Below are 22666 nucleotides of genomic sequence, written 5' to 3'. Positions count from 1 at the left end.
TTTGCCAACTAACTATTTTTATTATTTAATAATTTCCACTGTATTTTATCCTCTTAAGAAAAATGTACGTGAACGCACCTTGAGGAATTTTTGCTATTCTCTATTTTTAAAGAATTGTTCTCTGAAATGAATAAGGAACAAGCAGATAAACAGAAACTGTTTTGTCCCGGTGCTATTACGATAAATGAGTGCACTGGAGGGGAAAAAGGTTGCTGCAGCTCAAATATAATCCTTAGGGAATATTTCTATTTGCATTCAGGCCCAGCTAAAACGGAATGTTACCATACATAAATAGGGTAAGCCGATTAGTTAGTGCCTTAACCATTGTATTTTAAAATAACTAACTCTTGTAGCCAAAATTTTCTATTTGGTCAAATAAGCCGAAAGCATAATAATCCCTTAACAAAGGGAAGTCAAGAGTTCTTGGCACACATCCTGTACCCAGCATTCACTGGTAAGGGGTTAAACCTGCAACATTATGGTGGTTCTTAACATTTTTGATTGAACTACACAGCAGGTGATTTCACATTAGTGGTTGCTACACATCATGGCACCAATTTACTGCCATTAAGAGTTTATGTAGACTCACTGGAGGGGTACACATTTTTACTGCCTTTCCTAAACATGGGCTGTGGAGCAAGTAACTGACTAGGTTAACACCACATTAGTCTACAAGTTCCACAGCCCAGAAAGATTCAGTGCAGGCAGCAATCAGACTCTCATTGTCAGAAGAATTTCTATTATAGTGCCATGTTACCACTACATCAATTTCAACAGAGAAAGCATCAGAAGCTTGTTAAGCATGTCTAAAACTTCCTGAAAAAGTAGCTCTTCAGGCTAAATTTCTCATGCTTGTTCTCTGTGCAAATCGTAGTTTCAGAAAAGTTTAATGAAAATACATGGGGTCATTTCTGATACCAGGGAGTGTACCACTGATGAACCATGCTTCCATTTCCACTCTCCTCACCTTCTCTCAATCCTCACCTGGGATGGAAGAACAAAATAGAAACTGAAGGGAACTTTGCAGAGTCTCCAGCTCTCTGTGTGGTCATTACTGCATGGTGATATGTTGTGACACTATATTATTTCCCTTAACAGTAACCATGCTCTGAACTATGAAACGTCAGATATAGGCAGGTGTATATCTGGGTATGCACCCAACAGATTTTTTTAAAAATTCAAATAATGTGCAATTTTACTGTAAGAATTTATTTGAATATGCAATACCAAAAAGTCATTAAATCCAAAAAAATTACATTAATGTAGTAAAGTTGAAATCTTAAGCAAACAAGTCAGGAAATCTAGTTAAAGTTCCCACAGTTTTTTGTCATTGTGTCAGATATCGTGCATATATAGTAAGGCATTAAAACTAATCCCAGACACCGTAATACAACATACTCCCTGTGCCTCAGCATCCCCATCAAATGGGGATAATGATATGGACTTCCTTTGTAAATTGTTTTGAGACCTTCAAATGAAAAAGCGCTGTAAGAGCTTGATATTGTATATCTGAGACCAGAATTACAACTGCTGAATTATAAGTACTGTGACAATAATTTAAACTTGGGTTAATAAATTCTCAAATTTAACATAGTTTTTGGCAATCAGTTATGATAACATTTAGTGCCTTTCATCTTCAAAATGCATTATAAATACCAAGAGATATGGTCCAGTGGCTAAAGCATAACACTAGGATCCAAGAATTCAGTGTTCTAATCTTGGCTCCAATACTGATTTACATAGCAACAAGTCACAACCTCTGTGTGTTTCAGTTTCCCCATGCTTCAAGTGAGGATATCTACTTCAGAGGTACTGTAAAAATTAACTGGTTAATGAAGTGACTGTATACTGTTAAGCACTGCATTACATCACAGGCATCACCTGAAGTATGCTGGGGGGGGGGCGGTGAGGGAAAGGGAAACACTATATTCATGGCACAGTGTAACCTATTAAAATATGCAAGAGAAAAAAGGTGCATTTGATGTTATGCAGTCAAGTGCTCTATTACAATTTGGCACATGGATCATATTGACCAAACAAGACTACTGAATAAAATAACAAGAGTTATTTTATTTGAGCAGAAATATACAATAAAAATTTTGTATTGGGTACATTTTGCATTGGCTACATTTAAAATCCCATTAGTTTAAAATTAATCTATATAAAATCTATACAACATATGGTAAAATCGAGGTAAGAAAACATTTACAGAGTCAATATAATACACAAAGACAAATAAAATTACATGTGTAAGGAATCCAGGCAGACACTGCAAAAGGGGGAAAAAAACTCACCCTTTTAAAAAATGTACAATAACCTAAACACAACACGGAAACACACAGAATACATCTAATAAAGTGGTACTTTTTGTAAAACAAGAGTTTGGAGTTTTATTCAGGACTATATCAGATGATCTGAATATATGGGACATCATGAGACACTGTTCATATCTTCACAATCCATTCGCTGCTTAGAAATTAAAGTAACAATACACTGTTGAGGACTGCAAAAGGGGGAGTTTAGTTGATTTGACAACCATTTTGTGTGACTAAGATCAAGTGCAGCATCAGTTCTATAGGAGAACTGAAACCTTCCCTATTTGAGAAATCAGATCCTGCCTTGACAGGGGGATGGGTTTGATCTAACTTGTCCATATCTAAAATACTATAGTCCATGCATAATAGCACAGCCACTCCAAAAGCCACTTTACAAGTGATACTGCAGTATCAAAGTGACTGGCTAAGGACATGGTGTTGATACAGGAATTGCCACTTTAGGAGATGCTATTAACAGGAATGCTGTCAAAGAACAATCGTTCTATACTGCTTGTACAGGTTCTCTTTCAGTACTTGTGGTTGATCAGTATTTGGATTTTAAGAGACCTACAATATTAAATCCATGCCTCACAGGACAGCTATTTTTAGAAATTAAAACTATACAGAGCTACTTCTGGTGACATGTATTAGGAGTTGATTTCAGAGTGGTATAGCCTAGAAATTCAAAAGGGAGTTTTTCCCATGCTTGCAAATCAGGTTTCTGCAACAAGCATTTAACAATCTGGACCAATAGATTTTCGTTTGCTACTCGAAATTGCTAGGCAGAGACCAATTCCTGGATGCAAGATTTTTTCTCCCCACGAAACTAAACTCCCTCTATATACATTTTATTCAGATGAATACTTCCTTAGCTTTTAAAAAGGCACTTAGGAAAAAAGGTCAATTGAACAACAGTAGTTCTGTAGAATGTGAATTTTTAGAAAAGCCTAAACTTATTATCTGTATCAACACAGAAAGGCATAGGAGAGTTCCAGATTGTCAAATGCTTGGTCATAGAAACGCAGTTTACAGGTAGTCTTTCTGCTCCTACTCGTATGCCGATCTGGACCAGTGGGGTCCAACTAGTTCCTAGATCAAGAGGCTAGGGTCTTTACAAAGAGAGTGCTCAGCAACCACATGCCAAGGGCGACATTCTTCTGTCTGCCTATGAGAGAAAGAAGATTTAAGTCCACGCCTATTGCAGTAGGTCGTGAAGGACAGCAAGATGGAGCATCACAATTGCAACACCATGAATGAAAACAACATTTGGGACTTCAGTGATATTTTTTGCCTGTCTGCAAAGTGCAGCAGGGCAGGAAAAGCAGTCTGGGAGGCCAGCAATTGGTCACTCTGCCTTACAGGTCCCCAACAGCAGCTGGTAACCTGCTGGTCCAAAGTTTTGAACAAGTAGGAAATTATTAGTGCTTCTGGTACTTGTTGAAGGACACTCAGGCTGACAGATGTGTGAATAAAACCCAGAAGTCCTTCCTGACAATGAATGACCCTTCCTGTCACTAACACCTTGGACAAGTCTTAACTTCGTGCCTCAGTTTCCACATATATAAAATGGGGATAATACTTGGTTACCTCACAGTTGTGTAATAAGGATCAATTCTTGGTGTTAAAGTTTTCCAAGGTCCTTTTTAAACACTTCTAGAGATCCAGCTAACAACATACTTCCAAATGTGTATTCCAAAACCACTTAGCACACCTAATAAAATTTATCTCAAGAAGGTTAGACTCACACCAGTACAAAGGAACACAGAAAACTCTTATAAAGGGGGCTCAGAATACTGAAGAATTGTGGCTGTTCAAAAAGTAGAGGTAGCAACAATTCACTATTAAATTTGGCCTGCCTCGAAACAATTCAACAACTGATTTTCAACTGTTTTGCGGCTAACACTGTTGCACTGTCCAGTAGAGGCCAATATGGACGGGGAGAAAGCATTACCAAAAAAGATTACAAGGGAGAGCAAGGGTTTAGGTTTGCCCCAGCCATACCAGCTGTCACAACGTTACCCAGAATGGTTAAAGGCAAGTTCCTGAAAGCTAGATTCAGGAGACAGAAAATGTAACAGTGTAGGCCCGGCCTTAACTGAAAACTAAAATGGACATTATCTGTCTAAACTGAAACAAAAACAACAATGGAATGAAATACAGATTGCTAGTGCAGAGAGAGCTACAGGGCAGACTTCTTAGGTGATTATTTAAAAAATATGAAATGAGTATGTTGTTTATTTACAAATATCCTATCTTATTTTGGTATATTAAAAAGACTGCTAGACAACAGCTTCATAATGACCCCCTGTGAAGTATTAAATTGTCCCAACTTTGTTCTAGACAACCACCTAAATATCATGGATACAGGCCACAATAAATGCAAACTTTGTTTAAATAATAAATAAGGTTACACAAACTTTCAAAGCCAGGAAATTCACTGTTAGGGCCAAGATTCTGTCTTGAACTCAAAGCTGCTGTGATGATTAAAGAGAATTTTTAAAAAGTATGAGTCAAGGACAGAGTATTAACCTTCATTTTGAATATCCTGGCTTCTGTCAGTGTTTCAAAACTTAAACAGTCTGTTCACTTTCTTAGTTTAAAACAAAAAAAATCCACAAAATAAACTAATGAAAGATAAAATGCTATTTAACAGATGGGAAGAGCTTAAGTTAGTCTTTTGGGGAAATATTGCTACTATGTACAAAATAAACACACATACAGCTTGTGTGTTCCTTCTGGATTAAAACTGATTTGTTAATGTTTTCAGAAGGCATATTATTTATCTGACAGAGCAACCTATTGTGTGTGTTTTAAGGCACTTCACATACATGTGTAAAAGCAGTTAGACTATAGTAAGTACAAAATAACTTTTAAAAACAACAGGTCTAAACTAAAATCATTCATTCATTTGGACTTGTACAATTTAAAAACACAACTAAATAAATTTTAAGAAGTACTATTTCTGACCCCTGCATTCCATGGCAAGTTTCAATTTATAGTATCTTTTTAAGGGTAAATAGACCCCAGACTTGAAAGGAAAATAAGTTGGCTTTGTTTGAAATTGTATCTTATCTACAATTTATACTTCCACTAAAATTTGCTGCATCATCTGAGAACATCCTACCAATAAACCATGTTCAAGAATTAATTCTCCTTTCACACACACTTACCATTAGGACAAGAGAGAAATAAGTGCATCCAGAAATTTGCTCCGATCTTCCATTTTCAGTTCAATTACTAAAATAATGAAAGATTATTAGTATAGGAGACAACTGCAGACATATCAAGTCTCAGACTGGGATTATGTACTAGTATTTTTAATCAAATTATTTCTCTAGGTTTTTTGAAGTCTGGGTAATATAGTAGTATGTAGGTTTACTGTGCTGTTAAAAGGGAGATCTGAGCAAATTAAGAATTCCAGATTTTCACCCTTTAAATATGGTCTCCATTTTTAATTCAGTGGGCTTGACAGATTCTAGGTTTACATTAGATGTTGCAGAGCAAATACCCACATCATAATTTTCAGAGTTTAAATTTTGCCTTCTTTGCAAAGACACAGACAAACCCTTCCAGAATACTTTTCCTTTTTCTGTTAGATAAAAAAAGGAGGTGTGAAGTCTTTTTGTGCTGATGTCCCTTTCAAATGGCTGTACCCAATGTATTTCAAAACAAATGTTAATGCAGATAAGCCTACATCATAACTAGCACATAACTATACCTGTTTATGGTTACATTTGAGAGCTCCAAGTCATTTCAGGTAAAAATTGTCATTCCAGGCAAAATATATTTCAACTTTTTCAATAATGATGAAGAGCTTTGCTCGCTTACAGCTAGCAGTTTTTATACTTTCAGTGTACCAAGACGCCAACTGAAAAAGTGCCCCGCTACTAAAATCTGGATTGTGTTATATTACAGACTGCTTGTGAAGCACACCAGATAGATGCTCATCATTTATGTATATATTAAAATTACAAGAACTGCCTGTTTGTAGAATGGCAGTAATCATTTAGGGAGTCTCCTGTCTAAAACAATAGAAACACTGACCCCTAAAGGATTTGCCTGTCAAGTGCAACATGTGGCTATGGAAAGATAAAAAGTTACTTACTAGACATGTCAAAGTGGTTATGTAAAGTCCTAGAATTGGTGCTTTCTGCAGCTTTTTCAAATGCTCTCCCAAAAAAGCTTTTTTTAAAAAAAAAAACCCACATATTAGGAATATCACCTCATTAAATTAGCAGCACACTTATTCATTTTTCTAACACTCCAAATGTTATAGAGATGACAAAATATCCTTCCCTTTCCACCCTATTCTTCCTGGACCAGGCACATTATATCCTACAAGCATGCAGTCACAACAGGCCAGAGTGCATGGGCTCCAATTAGTCACTGTGGCCAAACACCTGCTTTGTCTCCCAGGAAGCGGATTAAAAATTTAAATTAGGGGCAAACCTCTAAAGTAGTCAAGATTAAAACTCCTTCCATATGAATATAACAAATCCTCCCATGCAAACACTGAGCTTTAGCAGGATATAATTCTATTGCCCGTGACAGCAATTTTAAAAAAAGGATCCGCAAATAGCCCTGTGACTGAGCAGCCTGAACATGATTTACAAGCACAATGAAAAAAAGTCAGGACCTACACAAAAAGTATAGCCACAAAAAATGACCACTATTTTTATTTTTTAGCAGTGTGACAAATATTAATAAGAACGGCCATACTGGGTCAGACTAGGTCATACTAGGTCCTTCTAGTCCAGTTATCCTGTCTTCCAACAGTGGCCAATGCCAGCTGCTTCTGAGGGAATGAACAGAAGAGGTAATCATCAAGTGATCTATCCCCTGTTGCCCATTCCTGGTTTCTGGCAGAGGTTAGGGACACCATTACTGCCCATCCTGGCTAATAGCCATTGATGGACCTATCCTCCATGAATTTATCTAGTTCTTTTTTGAACCTGTTAGTGTCTTGGCCTTCACAACATCCTCTGGCAGAGTTCCACAGGTTAACTGTGCGTTGTGTGAAGAAATACCATTTGTTTGTTTTAAACCTGCTGCCTATTAATTTCATTTCGCAATCCCTAGTTCTTGTGTTATGAGAAGGAGTAAACACTTATTTACTTTCTCCACGCCAGTCATGATTTTATAGACCTCTGTCATATCCCTCCTTAGTCGTCTCTTTTCCAAGCTGAAAAGTCCCAGTCTTATTAATCTCTCCTCGTAAGGAAGCTGTTCCATACCCCTAATCATTTTTGTTGCCCTTTTCTGTACCTTTTCCAATGCCACTATATCTTTTTTGAGATGGGGCGACCACATCTGCATGCAGTATTCAAGATGTGGGCATACCATGGATTTATATAGAGGCAATATGATATTTTCTGTCTTATTATCTATCCCTTTCTTAATGATTCCCAGCATTCTGTTAGCTTTTTTGATTGCCACTGCACATTGAGAGGATGTTTTCAGAAAACGAGCCACAATGACTCCAAGATCTCGGTCTTGAGTGGTAACAGCTAATTTAGACCTCATCACTTTATATGGATAGTTGGGATTATTACATTTAAACATTACTGAAAAGATATTTATTGTTCAAAGGTAAATGAACAAACCAATCAGAAAAAAAAAGAGGAGGAGGAATTGGGGAAATGTGTGCCTATATTTCATATCCATAGCAAGAGACAAGGTGGGTGAGGGAATATCTTTTATTGGACCAACTTCTGTTGGTGAGAGAGACAAGCTTTTGCGCTATAGAGAGCTCTTCCTCAGGTCTGTGAAAGGCACTTCACTGTCACAGCTAAATACCCATAGCAAAATACTTAAAACGCATACAATTGATCATTAAAACATTGGGATCAAAAAATTTGGCATCAAAAATATATCTTAGTTAAGCTTAGCCTCTTTCCTGATATAAATCTATTGATGTCATTTAGATAGGATACTAAACAAAAAACACCCTCACTTCTTTTTGTCGGAGCTTTCCGTCTCTGGAGGAATTCCCACCATGCTCACTGTACCCTGTTCAATATCCATCGGCGCTGCTACTATCAGTGGCAGCAGCTTACAGCGCTTGTTTTTTGTCTGGAAGACAGAAAGTCCCTCAGATAGACAAAGAGCTCAAAGATGATACAATCAAGCTTCAGTTCTGCATGCCAAGTATTACTAAAGATGTTGACTTAAAATGTCAACTCTAGTCCAGACAAACAGAGTGGTTTCTTTATTTGATCTCCCTGTCACAAGTCTAGTGACTTTAGGCATAGTAGTAAGTGACCTAAAGAAAATTCAATCCTCTTTCAATCCTACATTCAATTTTAACATGGATCAGATATGAAGCTATGGACATCCTTTCCAGTAAGGAAGAATGCTGCCTTTTTTCATTAGCCCATGCATTGTCACCTTGGTATGTAAAACGTGTGCTGTGCATAAGTGAAAAATTTTGCACAATTTTCTAATAATACAAGAGAAACTAAGCTTGAAATGTAAGTTCGACTCCACTAAATACATTCCCTTCCTCATTAGTGTAGTATTCCTTCACCCTTCCACAGGTCTGTAGTAGTAGAGAGCTCCTGGGAAAGTTATCTGATCTGTATTTATCAAAGATAAAACTGCCGCTTTTATCAGGTTAGCACTTTGATAACCTTCCCATCTTTAAATAAGCTCTTCAAAGTCAGGGAGTGATTTAAGGATTTTGCAGGAATGTCTATTCCAGTAAGTCAAGTGTTCAGCGTGGCATAAATGCCTAGACATAATTCTTTTGCAGCTAACTTTGAGATTGCCATCCTGTCGCACTGATAACTCTGGGCATAACAGTCACCTTGGTTGACAGCTAGGGACCTAAAGAAATTAGAAAGACAACCCCTTAGGAAAAGAGCTTTGTATTAAAGCTCCAGTCCTGCAACTAGCTCCATAGAAGTGTCAGCCCACATGGAACTCATGGGAGGGTAGGGACCTTAGTCTAATTTTCAGAAGAGAAGTAACATATGAACATAGTGAAGATTGCTCACGATAATGTTATTTGTACAGTAGAAGAATGTTCACTGACTGGGTGATATGTTAATCTAATACTAAGCCCTGTGTTTTAGCTGAATTGAGTACTACTTTTATATAGTTTAAAAGATGACCATTTTAGTAAATACTGCTTAAAATTCAATTTGGTTTGTTGGGAATAGAGGTTTACTGTTTTAAATATATATTTACAGAAACAAATTAAAATGTTCCAGGTGTTTAGATAACTTAACGAATTCTGCATTTTCTATTGTATTCAGTGTTACAAACTTAAGCTAATTTCTCTGCCACAGTAAGTTTGTTACAAAAGGTATAACAATTTTAAATTTAATTACTATGATCTCCCTGTTTTTGGATGTCAGCATCTCAAATGGAAGCTCTCTCCAGTGTTAAGCAGGTCTGCAAACTGGAATCTTCCACACTGCATCATTTGTACATTGGTGCCATAGTACCTAACCGTTCATTTAGCTGAAAAAGTAACTTGTATATACTTTATCCAGTGATCCATTTCTCAAATAATCCACTGAAGAATTATAACTATGTATTCAGAGCAATAGTTAGCCAGTTGTAAGCCTTTGATTTACTTACAGAGAAAACAAAAGACTTGAGTAAATATTTACTGAGCAGGCACAGAGATACTGGTTTGGAGAACAGTTTCACATCTGGAGTGCCCTGGGAAAAGAAAAAAGTTAACTCAGTTATACCTAAAGAGGAGGTAGTAACATCCTTAGCTCATTTAGGGTGAACGGCAGTTTAAAACAAAAAAACCAAACCAAACCAAAAAAAAAATAATAAATTGTTTCTACTTAAAAAGTGCTCTTCATTTGCATATAAAAAACCCTAAGGAACCTGCCTTAATTTTTACAAGGCAAAACTCCAGAAGGATTGATCGCCTTGCTGACTTGAATATCAAATCTAGTACCATGACAAGACTGATTCTTAAAATGGGGAAAATCGGGGGAGAAAGGGTGTCAATATAGGCTGATTTGAAATCAGTGCAATACAGAAAGCTAAGCTCTTCCAGGCTTTCTGATCAAGCTTTCATATCTACTTGACATACCAATGATGACAGTTACAGTATAGGAAGTCAAATGAGGAGGAACAAGTACATAATTCTGACCTCCATTAGATAGCAATAGAGAAAAGGCCCCTGAGAGATTACAAGATTGGTGCAAATACAGCTGGCTACAGTCTGCTGAATGGCACGTAGTTGTTTTTTGGCGAGTTCCAGCCCTTGATGCAGTTTGTCCAGGTTACTCCTATAATGGAACAAGGAGAAGAGAAATACTTTCACATAAAAAGAAAATTCTTGTTAAATGGAGTTATTTCTAAATACTAATCATAAGGATATTTGCTTTGAATCTTCTGAGAGAAGCATTTTCATCAACTTAATCATTAGTTATAAAACCATGTTAAGAAAACAAAATTGTGAGAGGGGAGAGAGCATATGCACAATACCTGGAAAGACTGTCCAACGCCTTGATAAAATTATCAGTTCCAGGTTCATCTTTCTCTATATTCTCCATTAGAGAAGCTGTTGCATAGACTATGTCACTTGCTAAGAACTTGTTCTTAAAACCAAAGTGAATGCTGAAGGTCTGTACTCTTAAGTTTTTCATTCTGTAAAAGTGGACCAAATCAATGGAGAGAAGTTATGACACACTTCTTATAATCTATATGATACTATTAACAGTTATTGCCACCCATTAAGAAGTTTGGAATTAGAAGCACAAGGGTAAATCTCACATTAACTTTTCTGACTAGTCTTATTCCTATCTAGCATTACTGTTATGTCTTTTTAAACAAGTTGTGACATCCTCTTTAACTGCTAGTAAAATTACTAAACTGCATGTTAATAGTTAGAGCACAGCACTAGGAGTCAGAAGTTCTGGGTTTATGCCTGATGTGGCAGCATCAGGAAGTCTCTCAAAGCCCAATTCTGAGAGATGCTGAGCTTCTATAAATTGGTCAAATGAAGTAAGGGGCCTAAGCATCTTGTAAAGTCAGATCCTCAGCTTCTCTGCCTCAGTTTACCAGTCTGTACAATCAGTATGATAATCTAATATATATGGGTGTTGTGAAGCTTTGTAATATTTCTAATACACTATAGTAGTTAACAGAAATTTAATTAACAGAAATAGGATTTTACCCAAACTTGCTGGCAGATTCTTCAATCATTTCCTGCAGGTTCTCCTTTAAGGAAATGTCCATGGAATTAAACTTTTGTTTCACCTGCTTCAAGGGCAAACTACAAAATGGGAACAGGTCATTTTTTAAACATGCAGTTAAACATGTCTTCATCTAATGGAAAGGAGATTGCCCTATAAGTGAATGCATTCAACAGGATAATTCTAATTTACAGCTTCATATTCATCTACCTGAAACACTGATAAGCAGATGTGCAAGAGTCACTTCATATATCTACTGTCCAATAAAAGCACATATCTTAAAACTAATGAGTACAGTAGTGTCAGCAGAGCAGAATTAATGCAGTGGAAGGGCAATCTACTATGTGCCCATAACAATATTTCCATATTTAATATAAGTGCCCACCTCAAAATTCTAATCTTTACTATGTTATATCCTGAATATTTTTCATATGCTTCCTTATTGAAAAGTACAATGTAGTGTCTCCTTTTCCCGACGAATCTTTATAACTCACCCCATGTCAGCAAAAAACTCCTGAAGCCTCTTCTGTCCTTGTACAGACCAAAGTTTGAGACTGGCAGAAGTATAACAAGTGTTACAGAGGCTTTCAAATAGGGACCAATGTTGATAAAGAGCCAGGCGCAGACTGAGGACATTAACAGGAATTAGGGAAAAATAGTAGTTTAGAGCATATATATTCACATTTACAAATTAGTAATGAACTTTACAATTGTTTATTACTATTCCTTCCCCACCCTCACCACACTATTTAAATCTACATTAACTGCACCTCACTGGAATAAAGATTTCCAGATGTGCATAAGAGCATCATCACAGTGAAGACTAACTGATGTAGCTGTCATTTTCCCCTCTTCTATTTTTCCTGGGTTTGCATGTGTACTCCAGTTCCGTAGTTCTGGAAGGTTAGATTGTGTTGCTGGAGTTATGCTCAAATATTGGAACAGAGATTCACCTGCAGTAAGTCATTCAAATATCTGTTTCTTCCAATTCAATTCCTAGCTCATAGGGAACCTTATAAACTTCCTTTTCCTAGATTAGGTCTTCAGTCTGTCAAATCAGGGTGGTTTTTTTAACCCCTTAATATTTATAGATCAGACATAAGGATACTCATACTCAAATGCTATTCTCATGCAATCAATAGAAAGGGAGTTCTCGTCATCTTCATTGCGGTGGTTATGCCGGGACACATGACGCTGTAAAGTTCCAATATCTGTCACATACTTCATTCTTTAAAAGAAAAAAAAAATTTAGTTTCTCTTTCCCTTGGTACTTGTATTCTTGTTGACTACAAAATTCTTTCCTAAGGCTTACACCTTTCACAAAAATGAAACCTTACTATGAAAACCTATTTTTTTTTTAAATTTGGCACTGCCTAGCCATCAGCTCTCCCTCCTACCCCACTTGGTAGTATACAAAGTAAATCAAAACTAATATATTTTATTGCAGTAGTAACACATACAAAAATGAAAGTAGTTACTAAATTTACCCTCAACCTCACAAGAGAGAGATTAATGTAGGTAGGTGTAGGGAGAGCAGAATACACAAACTGGAATCTATCATACATATCAAAATTTTGTACAATGCAAGATACAGAAACTGATAGATTTATCTCTCGATAGCCACTATGTCTTAAAAAAAGGGGGGAAAAAAAAGATGAATTAGAGAAAAATGTTTCAAGCTTTTAAAAAGTGAAACAAGCAACAGAATTTTTAAAAATATAGGCTATACTGAGATTTTTCCCTTAATGAAGCTACTGTAAAACAGACATCTTTACATTAGCCATAATTAAGCACTGCTTTTCTACGGAGTATTAGCAAGGATCATTTTATAAAATGAATAATCTGGAAGAAAATAAAGTCCATTAGAAATTTTTTCTGTTGTTTGTTTTTTTCAATTAAAAATGCAATTTGTTTGAATAATACGTACACCACATTCACTCACTAACACAATAGCCTGACTCATGTATTGCTGCGTACATTAACATGCAGATTCCCTGATGCATATTAGCTATTAAATAAGAATAGATGAACAGCTTGCTTACTGTGTGATTTTATCTTGAACCCACTGGTCTGTAAGCCCAACAATAGCCCACCTAAAAAAACGGGGTTGGGGAAGGAAAAAAAAGTCAGGTAGGACAAGAATCTAGTGCAATGTAGAAAGGTTAAGACTGTAAATATAAGAAAAACAGACATCTACGACTGTGTGCAGCAGGTATACAAACACTTCTGAACTAAATTAATCACAGAACATGTTCACATGAGAAAGCAGCTGTATTTTTACATGACAAGATACTTTACATACATAGCCACAGAAATAATTTCATGGCCCCACACAGCAAATTTCTGAAATACAACAGCTCAGTTTGTAGCGGAGGTACCTTTCTCCAAGCTTAAGATAATATTTTTCCCCAATATAAAATTAAAAAGTCACGCACGCACATTAGATATAAATACTATTGAGGATTTTTGTACACTATTGCCTCATTTTGCTATGGAATTAGCCGGTACTATTACTATAAATAATGAACGTTGAAACCACAACTGGACTACATACCACAACATGTCATTCAAGTCTTTAGACATTATCCATGCCAAGTCAAACATCACCATGGCAGACTACAAGAGAAAAGAGGACTGATGAATTGCCATAACAAATCTGACAATTAGAAAAAAAAATAACAGAACACTTTTGAAAAATATCTCGTGCACCAGCTTAGTAGCAGAGCTTCTGCAGGACAGACAGGTTCGAATCTGAACTGGGAAGAGGGGCAAAAAGTGCCTTTCATAACTCAATTATCCTTCTACGTTTATATATAAATTGCATTTAACAACAAGATTTAAAATAATTTGATAGATAATATGCTAGTTATGAGAAGAAACAGCTCAGTAATCTAAACTTTGGGTTTGAAATACCTACTTTCTTTGGAAATAGGAATAAATCCAAGCAAGGTCATATCAACCCTTATTTCTCTTTCTGAAAAATAAACAGTTCCATGCATGTGTGGGTATTTCAGATTAGACCTTCAAATAAAGGAGGTGGCCCTGTATGTTGTTTTTTTTTTTAAAATGAACATTAAAGATTCCATACAAAAGTAAGCTTAATATTAGGGATTTCTTTGACCTGTTGTCAGCCAAAATTTCCCATTCTTCTCTATTGTGCGGCATGCTATGCATCAGTTGGGTTGCTGGCTCCCAACTCAAAGGTGGCTGCACTTCACCGCTATACATATAATTTGTGAAGCACTTTGGGATGCAATTTTTGTATTTTAACATTAAGATTGTTATGCAGTAAGGTGACACTCACTAGTGGTGTAAAGATGGGAACTCATGGAAACCCACTATTGGCAAGCAGTGGCACTGATGGCTGTGCCACAGAGTTTCTGGTTTACATCTATAAATGCCAAAGCGTACTTCAGAAATCCCAGAACTCAGAACTGATTAATAAATGCATAGGTAGGAAAATATGCCATAGATACTATTTGTTACACCTTGCAGTAAATCAATGGAACATAACACAACAACAAATTAATGCAGGATAAATAAGTCAAAGAACTTTGTACAACATATTGGAGATATTCCTGTTGCAGGAGGACACTTTCTTTGTGGTAGTTTAGCATTTACGGCAAGCAGCACTTGATACTTACCGAGGTCCCATGGTATTCATATTGCTCATAATCAAAGAGAATTTCTCGTCTAAAAGGCGGAAAAAAGTGTTTGGTTAAATAGCAAGATTTGCTTCAAGTTCCTTACATAAAGAAGTAAAGTAGAGTAGCACTTACATTGTTTTAAAATTAGTATATTGCAAATATGAAATCAAACTCAGAGGCTAAACCAAGCTTTTTTTTTTTTTTTTTTGGTAAGAGAGTTACGCGTTAGTAACATTGAAATTTAGGAGACTGCAATGTAGCTTCTATTTTAAAAGCAATCTTATCAAATTCCGTCTTCCAAATTTTTCCCTGATTAGCAACTTATACATAGGATTGCACAGGGAGCAAATCAGGGCAGGATTCTATTATATGATAGATGAAATAAAGAGTACATACAATCAGTTAATGGCCAACCATTGCACTCAGTGGTGTGCAAGTTTACAAATTATTAAATTTTTAATAAAATAAACCTACAGCTATACTACAAAATAGCAAGATGACTTGCTAGATATGACTTACACAACTTTTACCGTCCAATATCTGAATGAAATGTGAACTGCAGCAATATTGCAGGTCTAGCAGTAAAGAATAGACTTTTGTGGTCTCAATGTGAAGATTACTACCAAAAGGGGAGGGACAGGAGAAGAAAGGTATAAGCAACATCAAGAGTACTAACACATACCTATGTGCCTCCCACTCTCTCCTCTGTCTTCTTTTCATTGTTCTTTCCATAATATCCTGCAGACAGGTTTAAGATTCCAAAACATAAGATGGTCAAGGAAAAGAATTACTCAAAGGTAAGTGACAATCCAGTCAGTTTAGGCCCACAACTTAGGCTTTGTCAAAATAAACATTTAGTAAACCTAATAGGACAAGAAGTATTTTCCAAACATTTCCACAGAAACAAGATTAAAAAAATGACACCCTTCTATATTGTTATTTATATTATAATTTTGTAAGCTGGAAGGTTTTAAATGATATTTTGAAAACCGGCTGGCATTTGGAATTAAGGACCAGATCCTGCAAGGTGCCAAGTGCCCTCACCTTTTCACATGACCTGGCCCCATGAAGGTGCTTTAGAGATATTGTCTGATCAAGAGTCCATCACCCTGACCATAAAGGTGGTGAAAGACAGAACCCTCACTGAGCAATTAACAGTAAAGCATGTGTGTTGAGTTTTGAGGTCCTAAGGTTTAAAAAAAAAAGAACCAAACAAAAAAACAACCCTCCCACATTAAGGGATGCGGTAGTCTGAGGTTTTGGGTTTTTTTTAAACTTTTCTTAGGGCATTGTTACAAGGGCAAAATTAAAAATAATTTATCCAATATATGAATTTCTATATATTCAAATGTTTGGATTCTTGAGAGTTTAATATTAACTCTAAATGTCCTGTTTTTTAAACTTATATTTGTTTAACTATGAAGTTTTTGTAAAGATTTTTATCCTTAAATTATTGAGATATACTCTAAACCTGAACTTCACATTAAAGTTTTTTGTCTGGAGATATGCTAGAGTATCCTTTCAACTTTTTTATTTTTTAAACTTGTGTCTAGGCCTTTTGATCTTCTAATGGAGCAATGACTTTTGTATAGGCTTCATTTGCCCCTAAAACCTAAATGGCGTGATCATATTTGCTGAACTACAACAGGATATGGGTATGATTTTTTCCCCCTTTTCACAACAAAGTTTTAAGAAAAACACCTCTTCAAATCGTTTGCGCTTCCCTGAAGGCTCTGATCCATCACTTTCATTCCCAGAGTCATCTTCATCCTCCTCTTCATCTCTGAAGATATCATCATAGGCAGGAATTTCAAGGTCATCATCCTGCTTCACCAACAGCTTAATCTAACAACAACAAAGTGTATTTTAAATAAAATAGCTCATTTTAACAACTGAAATAATTGTTCAACCCACAAATGTACATCACTTGTCCCTTTTAGTATAACAGACTAATCCAGTCACTCTTGCTTTGATCTACTCATACTAGAACATCAAAATGTTACTCTATTAGAATTAGGTGATTAATCTATTTACACAGGCTAGAACAATGGCACTGTATCCATATGACTTAAGATAAAGATGTTTATTCTTCTGTATCAACACAGGGTAAGTGTAGCACTGCAAAACAAACTGGAATTATAATGATTTTCAATGTAAAAACAAATCATATCTGTTAAGGAACATCGCCAAGTAATTTTAGACTATAAACAAAATGTCAGCATTCTTCATTTAAGATGTTATCACTAGTTACTGAGATAATAAATTATACATCCTAAAAGAAGTCAACCTAACAGTAATATGTTCTCTTCAATGGTACAGAACTTACATTCATCTCTGTGAATCTCATAACAGCTACCACAGGCACCCAAGGTATAAACTTTTCCTGGGGGAAAGCATATTTTCCCCCTTTTGACCATACAAACTACTACTGCAAGTTATTATTCATTTGTTTTCTGCTTTCCTGTTAGCACTGTAGAAGTTACCTATGTTGAAAGGGATAGAAGAGTGGTAGGTCACCTAGCTCAGGACAGGATATTGCGTATTCTGTTGAACAGCTTGATTTACCTGTGTCTCATTGTAAACATTCACTACATTGATAGGCCTGTGGGTGTCACAGATAAAGAAAAACATATCTTCCTCAGGCTGCAGGATCTCCAGCAGGTCAACGTTGGAACCACAGTTTATAAGAACAAAATACTGGAACTGTGAAAGAAAAACATCATATCGTACCTAAATTAGCCAATAGTTTGTTTACCACACTAACAACCCGCCCCAAACAAATAAATAAAGCTTTGTAAACTATTCTGCCTACAAAGCATTTTGTCTTGTACCCATTTACATTAGACTCCCAATCTACAACACCTCAGAGAAAACAGAAACAAGTTTTGCATACAAGGATAACGTGCTGGGGTTTTGGGGTGTGCAGACTGCTAAAAGAGCTAATGATCTAACTTTTCACAGTTGAAGAGGGTTTAAATTTAGTTTATATAGATCAAAAGTGAAATCAGTTTACTTGTGTTATCTCGGCCCACCTCATAAAACCACCACACTGTTTGATGCATTTGGCAGTTCTCTTTAGAAGTGATCCATATCTAAAATAGCAGAAATATTTGCTAAACCAGGATTATGGCACATTAGCAGAACAAGGCGTGGGGACTTGCCAAAGATTTGTACATCTAACTTTATCAATGTTATTTGGGTAACCACTAAAATCTCAACCTAAAACTTAGATCCGCAGCTGAGAAAAAAAGTGTGCTTAAAAATTACAACTATATAGCAGGATCACATAGAAAGCTCCCACTATGCTTTTTTTACCTGATCTTTATGTTCAAGAAATGCAGTTTCAAGTTCTTGCCACCCAGATACCGGGACTAGTGTATATTGTACTTGATCACATTGAAACAAAGCCTATAAAGAAAGCAAGGCTTTAAACAAATGAGAAAGAACAGCAGCAACTACTATAACTCTGGCTCATCCAAGTCCTCCTATTGCTCTTTAGAGGTACATTAAAAGTATCCTAAAATATATGTCTATATAGATATTTATGTATGAATTATCAAGTCTCAGTATCATGTTAGGAAAAATATTAGTAAAATAGTCAGGAAAATAAAAAATTACAACATTTAAAACTGAACTAATTTTATAAAAATTTCCCTTTCACTTTTCTTTCTACATATTCCTGTATAAATCTTTTAAATGTGATTCTCCCCCCCACATCACACACATTCAGCCCCCCTTCAGTTGTAGTATATAATTATAATGAACGTAAACTTACTTGGAGTATTTTACAAGCACATAATGCATCTACATCTGAAGCAACAAGAAGAAGAACACGCTGAAAAAAAATTGAAGACAGTATTAATATATTAATTAGTTCATATGGCTTGCTATTGCATAGAAACGTAGACATATTAGGTCATTTTCAAAAGCATCGCTTTCCACCAGCAAAATTTAAAATCTTTCAATGCAACAAACAATACAAAAGAAATAAAGTACGGATGAGAGCATCATATTATCATTATTTATATAAGGTACTCAATTAAACAAGTGGAGACTAATTTTTTAAAAAGGGATCTACCGTTGATCTCCCATATCTGACAATTGTTTCACATGGTACGTTTCATATTAATGTCTCCAAAGACAGATTTCTTTCTGCTTAATCTAGCCTGTTAGCATAGCCTACGAGAATCACACAACAGATTGCAAAGTGTAAACAAACCTGTGCACACATGTTGGTTCAAACATGTCATCTTGTCTTGTTTGATTGTACTGGGTTGCTCAGTAAAGGCTTATCTAGCAATGAGCTCTATGCAGGCAAATGCATGCACACAGCCCCTTTAAATCAATCAGTGAGGGTCTGTCTGGACAGAGATCATGGCAGCATTGGGAACTAAATCAGGACTATTTTTGAAGGAACACTAACAGCTTGAAGAGTCATATTATCCATGTGAAAACATTGCTCCTTCTAGTACAATTAACATTTAAGACCAGTTAGAGAAGTGAGGACATTTCCCACAACACTTAGTTTTCTTGTGTTTAGCCAGTTTTTCCAATTCCAAGAATAGTCACTTAAACTAGGCTCTATCAGAAACATAATTGTTTAAAAAAATATTTTTTTTAAATTTCAAGCTGACACTGTCCCTTTAAATTTCAGAGCAACACAAAAAGGTTTAAGTAGTCCACCTCACAGTAAGGTAAAAGTTACACCACAAAGACCTTGTCTCTCCTACAAAATTGTCATATCATGAACCCATGCCCAGGATCTCTTCCTGTTAACCATTTCAGGAAACATGGTTAGGTTGGCCTATGTGGCATGGTCATAATTTTTGAAAGTTCAAAACCGTTCAATCCTAGAACAGTTTTTATCCATATTTAAAGTAATGTATATATAATCCACACACAATGGTGTAAGAAACCCTAGTTTTCAGTAAGATCTTGACTAGAGTGTCAGTACTTGGGGAAATTGGTAGCATAAATAGGGCTTGAGACAATATTCAAGATGAACACGGTTTAGTTCAAACATCATCACTGTTCTTTTCAGTGTTGGCCACAATGAACGTTTTCTTAAATTCTTCCAATGTCGGACAATCACCAGCACAGCTTCACTGGTGGGAGAACTAATGTAGGCTGCCTAGTAATGTTTTCATCTAGACGTACTCTGATCAGTTTGACAAACTGATACTAAAAACGCTGGAAGCCCATCTACACTAAACCTATCATCATGGAAGGCTGACTGCAAGATAAAGGCCAACAGAGATGGAATATAGAATTAAAAGTCTGTGCAACCAATGCTACAGTGATTTTCAAAAAAGTTCTAGCAATATCATGTTTTTGCAAGAAAGATTTAACAAGAAGCTCTAAATAACTCATAAAAAAAGGTCTCCACTGTGAAAAAGCTTCCCAGTTTCTAGTTGGAATCCTTCTGTTATCACAGACAGTTAATAAATCTGTTTCTGTATCTTTAAATCTGTATCTCAAAATGTAAAGATTAACATGTCAATGTTTTCAGCATTCACTAGTCTGAAATTATGTTAAGCATTTGTCAGAAGCTGGTAATCTTATGACCATTGTAAATTAATTTTATTACAAGATTATTCTTTAAACTTTTTGCAATCCAAGCATAGCTTTCAAATAAGTAATTTCTAATCCTAATTTAATGTAACACGATATTCTACAACAAAAAGGATAACCCTTGACAGTGCTTAATGTACATGAACTAGTTAGTGTCATTTTATAGCACTGAAGATATCTCAGGGCAATCAGACTTTGGCCATGTCTACATTACAAAATTATGTGACTCACGTTGGCATACAGCCACTGTAGTTATAAAATCACTTGTGTGTGTGCACACTTGGCTCCTTGTATCAGTGGTGCGCATCATCACCAGGAGTGCTTGTATCGATTGTATTGTATTGTCAGTGTGGGGCTCTGTGGGATGGCCATAACGGTCTATGTAAGCAACGCAGTGACACTGTATTGATCTAATTACATCAACTGTGACTCTATGCCTGACACTTAGGGAGGTGGTATTATGAAATTGGCATAGAGAAGCATTGACTTCAGTGAGTGCCAGGAGCCAAATTTAAGTGAAGACATTTGTACAGCGAAGTCAATGCAAGGCAGCTTACATGGAGCTAACCCTGTAGTGTAGGCTATGTCTTCACTGAAAACAAAGATGTATTTTTACATCAAGACAGCTAACTCGATGTAAAACTCAATATAAAAGCCTAGTGGACACAAGGCTTTTACCTCCATATAGCTAGTTGTGTTCAATCTTACACTCCCCACATGGGGTTTATCTCAACTAGCTACACCCAGGTAACAGCTACAGCTCCTTGTCTTCACGAGATCGCGATGCGCATATCACCAACTCCAAACATCCCAACTCCTTGTTGCTGGTTCTGCCACTTTTAGAGCCTCTGACTGCTCCGGGGGCACTACAAGAAACCCAGGCAACAAAGCAAAGCACACTCTGAGTTGTCATGTGCCCGGCTGGGGACTCCTGCTCCACTACCCCACCGAGAGCTGCGGAGCCAGATGTTCAGTGCAAACGCGACCAGCTCTGTGGAGTTCGGTGTGAAACCAGCACCGGGAGGGGAGGGGTGGGGTGGGGGGGCAGCGCGTACCACATCTTGGCCAGGAAGCTGACAGCAGGGCAATGCCCAGCTCCCTGGGTGACACAGTCCCGCCCTGTCTGGCCCGTGCGGAGCGAAGATCCATCCCCACCCCAGGGGCGCCGTGACAAAGCGCTGTGAGGAGGAAGGCGCGGGGCTGGAGCACCAGGGAGCCGCGGGATCCTCCACAATCTAGCCAGGCGCCCCCCTCCACCCCCTTCGCGAGCTCACCGCCCCCCAAGCGCCCCCAGGCGGGGAGACAGACAGGCTCGGCATGCCCAGCCCCGGGGCTACTGGAGCCCGGCTCCTCATGGCCAAGGGGTTAGCAGGCCCCGCTCAAGTTTCGCGCGCGCGCGCGCGCGCCCCCCCCGGTTCGGGCTTCACCCTCCCCCGCCCGGACAACGCTCACCTGGGTCACGATCACCTCGTAGAACTCCTTGCGGAAGTCGGAGAGGAACATAGCCGAGACCGGGCCGCTACCGCCGCGCTACAGGGAGCTGGGAACAGTGGCGGGATGGCTGCAGCACGGGCGACTGCTCCGTTCTCCGCCACAGTCAAAGCAGGCGCCAAATCGCGTCCTTTCCCATTGGTCTCAGCTTCCTGGCCACCACCCAATAGAATTCTACTACTTTGTATCTCTGCAGTGCTGATTGGACTATCTTTCCGATCGTCTCAGCCCTCCACCAACCACATTGCGATTAGGGTGATCACCGAACCGGGCAATGGGCCAATCCGCACGAAGTCCTCCTGGAACCGCCATTTTGTTTCTCCGTGTACAGCGCCATGTTTGATATGGGCAAGTTTCCCCATCAGCTCCCCCCCCATATAAGCTATAAACAAACCACTGGATATAAAAATATAACTGTTTCAGGAGTGAATCGGCAAATAAATTATTTAAAGAAAAAACTATGTTGACACCTGTGAAG

The 22666-nt window shown here is 37.4% G+C and overlaps 1 protein-coding gene across 1 annotated transcript; it reads right to left on the bottom strand.

Annotated features, from left to right (window-relative positions):
• Positions 1-2144: 2144 nt before the first annotated feature.
• CDC45 (cell division cycle 45) lies at positions 2145-22426 on the bottom strand. The gene is made up of 19 exons (XM_084648826.1): positions 22150-22426; positions 18902-18961; positions 18442-18534; positions 17692-17829; positions 16828-16971; positions 15809-15864; positions 15124-15172; positions 14034-14095; positions 13522-13572; positions 12588-12707; positions 11974-12105; positions 11461-11559; positions 10770-10931; positions 10432-10570; positions 9900-9983; positions 8269-8387; positions 6421-6497; positions 5486-5552; positions 2145-3480 (listed from the first exon to the last, which is right to left on the bottom strand). The coding sequence occupies exons 1-18, from the start codon at positions 22198-22200 to the stop codon at positions 5488-5490; spliced, it is 1701 nt and encodes a 566-aa protein (XP_084504952.1). The 5' UTR covers positions 22201-22426; the 3' UTR covers positions 2145-3480; positions 5486-5487.
• Positions 22427-22666: the final 240 nt, after the last annotated feature.

Source organism: Lepidochelys olivacea (assembly GCF_965140295.1).
Source record: "Lepidochelys olivacea isolate rLepOli2 genome assembly, chromosome: 15".
Lineage (NCBI taxonomy): Eukaryota > Metazoa > Chordata > Testudines > Cheloniidae > Lepidochelys > Lepidochelys olivacea.
This window is presented reverse-complemented; position numbering and strand designations above follow the sequence as displayed.